The sequence below is a fragment of the Callithrix jacchus genome, chromosome 11 (genome assembly GCF_049354715.1).
Source record: "Callithrix jacchus isolate 240 chromosome 11, calJac240_pri, whole genome shotgun sequence".
In the NCBI taxonomy this organism is placed as follows: Eukaryota; Metazoa; Chordata; class Mammalia; order Primates; family Cebidae; genus Callithrix; species Callithrix jacchus.
In genome coordinates, this window is record NC_133512.1 from 12227007 (window position 1) to 12232999 (window position 5993).

Consider the following 5993-nt stretch of genomic DNA (forward strand, 5'->3'; position numbering starts at 1 on the left):
ATATTTTTAAGGGAAAATCTTGACTTGCACCCAGAGTGGACAACTGCCAAATGTTTTATTTAGTTGTGAATTCATGTAGGAATCAATAAGATGTGACAATCCAACGAGATGGGCAGTGCCCATCTTGTGGCTCATCGGGCCTGGTTCAGAGAAGAATTCAAAGAGCCAGCCCATGTGTAGACAGTCAGGAATGCTGAGATGAATTTGCTTAATAGATGAAATATTGGCTTCTTCCACAGAGAAGGGAAAAATCAGCTGTGCTTCCACTGGACAACATTTAACTGCATGTCTATGGAGAAGAACCATGGTTGTGGCCGGGCTTGGTGGCTCATGCCTATAATCCCAGCACTTTGGGAGGCTGGGGTGGGTGTATCAACTGAGGTCAGGAGTTCGAGACCAGCCTGGCTAACACAGTGAAACCTCATCTCTATTAAAAGTACAAAAATTGGGCCAGGTGCGGTGGCTCAAGCCTGTAATCCCAGCACTTTGAAAGGCCGAGGTGGGTGGATCATGAGGTCAAGAGATCGAGACCATCCTGGTCAACATGGTAAAACCCCATCTCTACTAAAAATACAAAAAATTAGCTGGGCACGGTGGCGCGTGCCTGTAATCCCAGCTACTCAGGAGGCAGAGGCAGGAGAATTGCCTGAACCCAGGAGGCGGAGGTTGCAATGAGCCGAGATCGCGCCATTGCATTCCAGCCTGGGTAACGAGCGAAACTACGTCTCAAAAAAAAAAAAAAAAAAAAAATTAGCCAGGCATGGTGTGCACACCTGTGATCCTAACTACTCAGGAGACTGAGGCATGAGAATCACTTGAACCTGGGTGGTGGAGGTTGCAGTGAGCTGAGATCATGCCACTGCACTCAAGCCTGGGCAACAGACAGATACTCTGTCTCAAAATAATTATAATAGGCCAGGCGCGGTGGCTCACGCCTGTTATCCCAGCACTTTGGGAGGCTGAGCCGGGCGGATCATGAGGTCAACAGATCAAGACCATCCTGGCCAACATGGTGAAACCCCGTCTCTACTAAAAAATATAAAAATTCGTCCCAGCTACTCAGGAGGCTGAGGCAGGAGAATTGCTTAAACCTGGGAGGCGGAGGTTGCAGTGAGCTGAGATTGCGCCACTGCGCTCCAGCCTGGTGACAGAGCAAGACTCTGTCTCAAAAAAAAAAGTAATAATAATAGTTGGCAGAGTTGTGAAACAGCTCAAAGGCTATGAAAGGAGCAGATACCCCATGAAATCATCAAATCAGATAACTGGACACCTATGATCTTTTTGGTTCATTTCTGTCTTTCACAATTTATCTGGGAGAGCTTGGATTATAACATGATCCCTTACTTTATGAAGTCAGCTTGTTGAACAAGCAGACTCACGTGGTAGAATACTACCGGTACTTGATGTTGTTCACCCACTGGCCCAGCATGCTCAGTGGAGTGGGCTGGTGGCCTGCTCTTGGGGTGGAAACTCAGGCAGATTGTGACTTTTGTAATCTCTTCTAAGCAACAGAAAAGACTTTAATTCCTTTAAGTCTCAAATTTCACCTTAGTAATTAAATTGCCAGGCCCCAGATAAAATCAAAACTGACCACCTTTCTGGGTGAAAATGCCTTTCCTCTTGGGGCCTTCAGGAAGGGGTGCCCCTCCTTTCTCGCTCAGCTCCTCCCCACTGACCCCCAGTTGCAGGGATTGCAGCAAGGCTTGAAGCGAGGGGAGGAGGCAGGCTGAGAGCTCTTATCAGACAACTGCACGAGGAGTTTGTACGCTTTGGGTCTGGCTGAGGTTTGAGCTGTCGCTGCCTGTCTGTCTGTCTCTGTCTCTATCTCTCTCTCTGGTGCTTTGGACATGCCCTGCTGCTCCTCTGGTACTCATGATAAGGATCACCCTCTCCTCCAGCTCCTGGGTTCTCAGATGAAGGGTGATGGGAACACTCTTCTCTCCTGAGAAGTGATCTCCCCACCCTCCAGCTGTCTGACCCTTTTACCCTGAGGGGCTTGGAAGTGGGGTGTGCATGTGGGGTGGGGTTGGGGGGCCGGGATGGGGTCTGGGGCTGCTGGGAGTAGGCACTCACTTCCATGATGCCAGTTTCTGGGCATTTCCTCTAAAACTTTGCACGCACCTGGCCCGGTCTTCAATGTCTGCGTTCCTTGTGTCTTAGTGCCTTGCCTATATTTGCAATGAGAAGTTGTTGTGTTTCAAATGGGTACCTCTGTGCCTTTCACAAAGGGCCCATGCAGGGAGGCACCTGAGCCAGTGTGCCATGGGGTCCAGGCAGTGGACCAGGGGAGGCTGTGTGGTTGGGGGGTTGTCCCAGGGCCACTGCCCACCCACTGGGCTGTTGGGGAGAGTTTGCTGAGCGCCCAGCAAGTAGCCTCTTCTCTGCACAGCCCCAAGTAGCTGGGCAGTGCCCACCTGTGGCTCATTCCTGGGCTTGGTGGAGGTGGTGTAAATCCCACCATCTCCTCTTTTAGAGGTCTGGCCTTGGCGAGATGCTCACACTCTCTGGGCCTCAGTGTCCTCATCTGTAAACTAGGCATGATCATAGTTCACACTGCACTTGGCAGCATTGGAATGAACCAAGGTGAGCTGGCGAGGGACCAGCTCCTGGGCGGTATATGGTGGCCATGTTCAGGACGATGCCTGCACTGGGACCCTGGGATCCCCTTGGCTGGTTCCCAGCCCATCTGTCACAGACAAAACATCACAGCAATTCCAATTTGGCAACAGAGTTTATTGAGGTGCCCCCGTGGGCCTGGTCCTGCCCCTCATTCCTCTTTCTCATCTCCATGGGTGATGATGTAGCACAGGGACTTGTAGTCGATGTTCCCTTCCAGGTCCATGGGCGTCAGGGCAAACATCTGCTCCACCTGGGGGAGGCGCTGGTGAGAGGCCTCCCCTGGCTCCTGGCCCAGCCCAGCAGAGACCTGACCTGAGTCTTGTGGCTCTTCTGCCTGCCCCCTGCACCTGTGCTTTCTGCCTTAGCTTTTCAAGCCCAGTCTCCAGACTCTGGGTTACTGTTTTTCTGTTGGCTGACTCTGAGCAGAGTGAGGAGTCAGTGCAAACAGGGGCCAAGGGGCAAAGAGTGTCCTTCCAGCCGCAGGCACAGGCCCACCCCAAGTGTATGAAACCTCTCCTCATGCGCTTCCCACCACCACCCCCGGGGCTGTGCACAGTCTCCCTGCCTGCAGGGAGAGCAGCACACCCTGCTCTCTTTTCTGACTCCACATCTTTACCTTCTAGGTCTCAACAGAGATGGCACCTCCTCCAAAAAGGCGTCACCCTTTCAGCAACTGCCTCACTGGTACTGGTCATGGGTGAGGGCCCAGAGAAGGTGCTGGGGAGGGGTATTGAAGGCACTGGGCAGCCTCACCTCAGCTGGAGAGAACTTGTCTGCCTGGGTCAGGAGAAGCTGCTTGAACCTGTGGGGAGTGAGGAGGGTCTGAGGAGGAGACTGCAGGGGAGTGACTGCACAGGAAAGGTGGGTATGGAGGCTCCCTTGGTGCAGGGAAGGGCTGGCTGTGCCCCAGAGAGCAGTGAAGGCCCCGAAGTACTGGCAGCCCCCCTCTCAAGGGGCCTCATCCCCCTCTCTGCCTCCACCACTGTGCCCTTCATCGTCCTGGGCCCACACTTACTCATCCTTGTTCACCACCCCTTTGCCGCTGGGGTCGAACATGCGGAAGGCACTCAGGATGGCTTCCTCGGGGTCTGTCCCTGAGAGGCCGAGGCAGGAAGATGAGCATCCATGTCTCCTCCATCCCAGGTCCCACCCAGCAGGAACCGGGCTGTACGAGGAGCCCCCCACCCCCGCGCCCCCGCCCCGCATCCCAGGAGAGGTAGGGCCATTCCCTGATATAAAGTGGGGATCCGTGGGGCTGGGAATAGTCATTATCCTGAGGTGAGCAGCTTGCTGGGAGATTGGAATTTGGGAGTGGAGGCTGAAGGCACATTTCCTGACCCCAAGTCAGCACTGGGGTGACCAGTGCACATGGAATTCTGGGGCAGAGGATGTGCAGGGGCGGGGCCCACATCGTTTGAATGGACCATGGCCAGGAAGCGTCCAGGTGGGTCCAGTGGGGTTCAGTTAGGGTTTAGATGGGATTCAGGCAGGGTGCAGGCTTGCTGCGTGGCCAAGGCTCACCATTGAGCTTCTCCCCAAAGAGTGTGAGGAAGACAGTGAAATTGATGGGGCCCTTGCCCTCCTGCAGCATGGCATCCAGCTCCTCCTCTGGGACACTCACTTTCCCTGGTGGGGGTGGGGAATTCGGTGCACACAGGGACCCTGGGTGTTTCCCCAGAAGGGCCCAGGCTGCCCTCCCTCCATCCTGGCCACAGGGGCTGGGGAGGTGAAATTGAAGGAAGGTGTGACAAGAGGGGAAGGGCAGTGTGAGGAGACGGGGAGGAGGGGAAGCAGGGGACCAGGGTGCTGTCCCCCCAGCCACTCCCACCCACCCTGCAGCTCCAAGCAGGGGCCCTGGTGTGCAGGATGGGGCCGGGTAGGAGGTGAGTGCACGCACCTAGCTGGGAGTAGGTCTCCCTTAGGTCTGCCTTGCAGATGATGCCATCACGATTCTGGTCGATGCAGCTGAAGGCCTAGGGATGGGGGCCTTCAGGAGGGAGCAGCCCCCAGCTCTAGGGAAGGTGGGAGGCAGGGAAGAGGCCTGGGCAGTGTGAGGGTCAAGGTCAGGGTAGAAGTGGGGTGTGTATGTAAGGTGTGTATTCGGGGTGGGGTTGGGGGGGTCCGATATAGGGAACCAGGCTGTTGGGAGTGGGCACTCACCTCCTTGAACTCCTGGATCTGGGCTTGTTCAAACATGGAAAAGACGTTGGAAGAACCACGTTGGGCCTGCTTGGTGGCTGCCACCTTGCCCCGGGTCCCTGCCTTCCTGCTGGCCTGTAACACCGTGCTTGGGGAAGGGTCCTCTCCCCGACTCCTCAAAGTCTCCCCACGCTACCCATCATGCACAGTCCCAGAGCATTCCCAGAAGAGTCAGGGTCAGGATCCTCTTCCTCTCCCTGGGGACCACCCTGAACCCAGTGCAAGCACAGAAAACTCTGCTACTCCAGCCCAACGTCCAGGACCTGGGAGACCACCAGCCTTTCTTCCCCAGCAGGCACTTACCATTCTCTCTGCAGAGGTGTGGCTGCTGCCGTGGGGGCAGGGCCCAGCCTCCTTTATGTCTCGGCCTTATCACCTGAAGGTCCAAATAAGGAGAGGAACAGAGGACAGGCCCAAAATTGGCAGCCCCCGCACGGGCTGGGGGTGGACAAAGGCCCTAATAGATTCCAGCCACATTCCTGATGACCTTCATGTCCTCACTGTGTAACATCCTGGTGTCTATCCGTCCTGGCAGGGCTAAGTGCAATGTCTGCCCAGAGCAGAGCAGGCTCGAAGCTCTCACCACCCCAGGTGCTGATGAAGGGATCCAGTTACCCCCGTATCTGACCACCCCTTTGCCAGTCCAGTCAGAACACTAGCCAGTGCAAGAGGACAGCTGGGGAGGGCCTGTCCTGCCAGGGTGCCCGCCAGGCTTGGGAGGGCAGTGGGTAGTTCTGAAGATGGTCTGTGGCCAGAGACCCCCCCAAGGGTTTCCCAGAGGTTTTGGTGACCCTAGGCTCTGTCCTTTTGCCCCTCTGACCAAGGGGCAGAAGGCATCCCTGAGCTAGCTGTGACCCCAGGCAGAACATTGCTTGGCTTTGGGGCAGTTCTGCAGGGTGAAGGCGCTCCATCAGCTGCCCTCTGCTGTGCTGTTTGGAGCCTTGCCTTCCTCAAGCCCCATCTCAATCATATTCCTTCAAAAAGCTCTTCCTAACTTCCTCAGTGGGGACCTTCTGGGGCACGTTTCCCATTTGCCCAGTGGCTGCTGTGTTTGTCATTTCTGGCTTCTGTGCTCCTCCTGAGCATCCAGCCGGGTTGTCATCTGCATCCCCAGAAGGCCTGGTGCACAGCGGGCAGATGGGCAGGGCTGCGTGGTGCTGTTCCAAGAAAGCCTC

General features: G+C 55.7%; 1 protein-coding gene across 1 annotated transcript; it reads right to left on the reverse strand.

Moving 5' to 3' along the window:
- Window positions 1-2712: 2712 nt before the first annotated feature.
- On the reverse strand, window positions 2713-5151 carry MYL7 (myosin light chain 7). The gene is made up of 7 exons (XM_002751377.6): window positions 5122-5151; window positions 4780-4893; window positions 4517-4592; window positions 4141-4245; window positions 3635-3713; window positions 3373-3421; window positions 2713-2869 (listed from the first exon to the last, which is right to left on the reverse strand). The coding sequence occupies exons 1-7, from the start codon at window positions 5122-5124 to the stop codon at window positions 2768-2770; spliced, it is 528 nt and encodes a 175-aa protein (XP_002751423.1). The 5' UTR covers window positions 5125-5151; the 3' UTR covers window positions 2713-2767.
- Window positions 5152-5993: the final 842 nt, after the last annotated feature.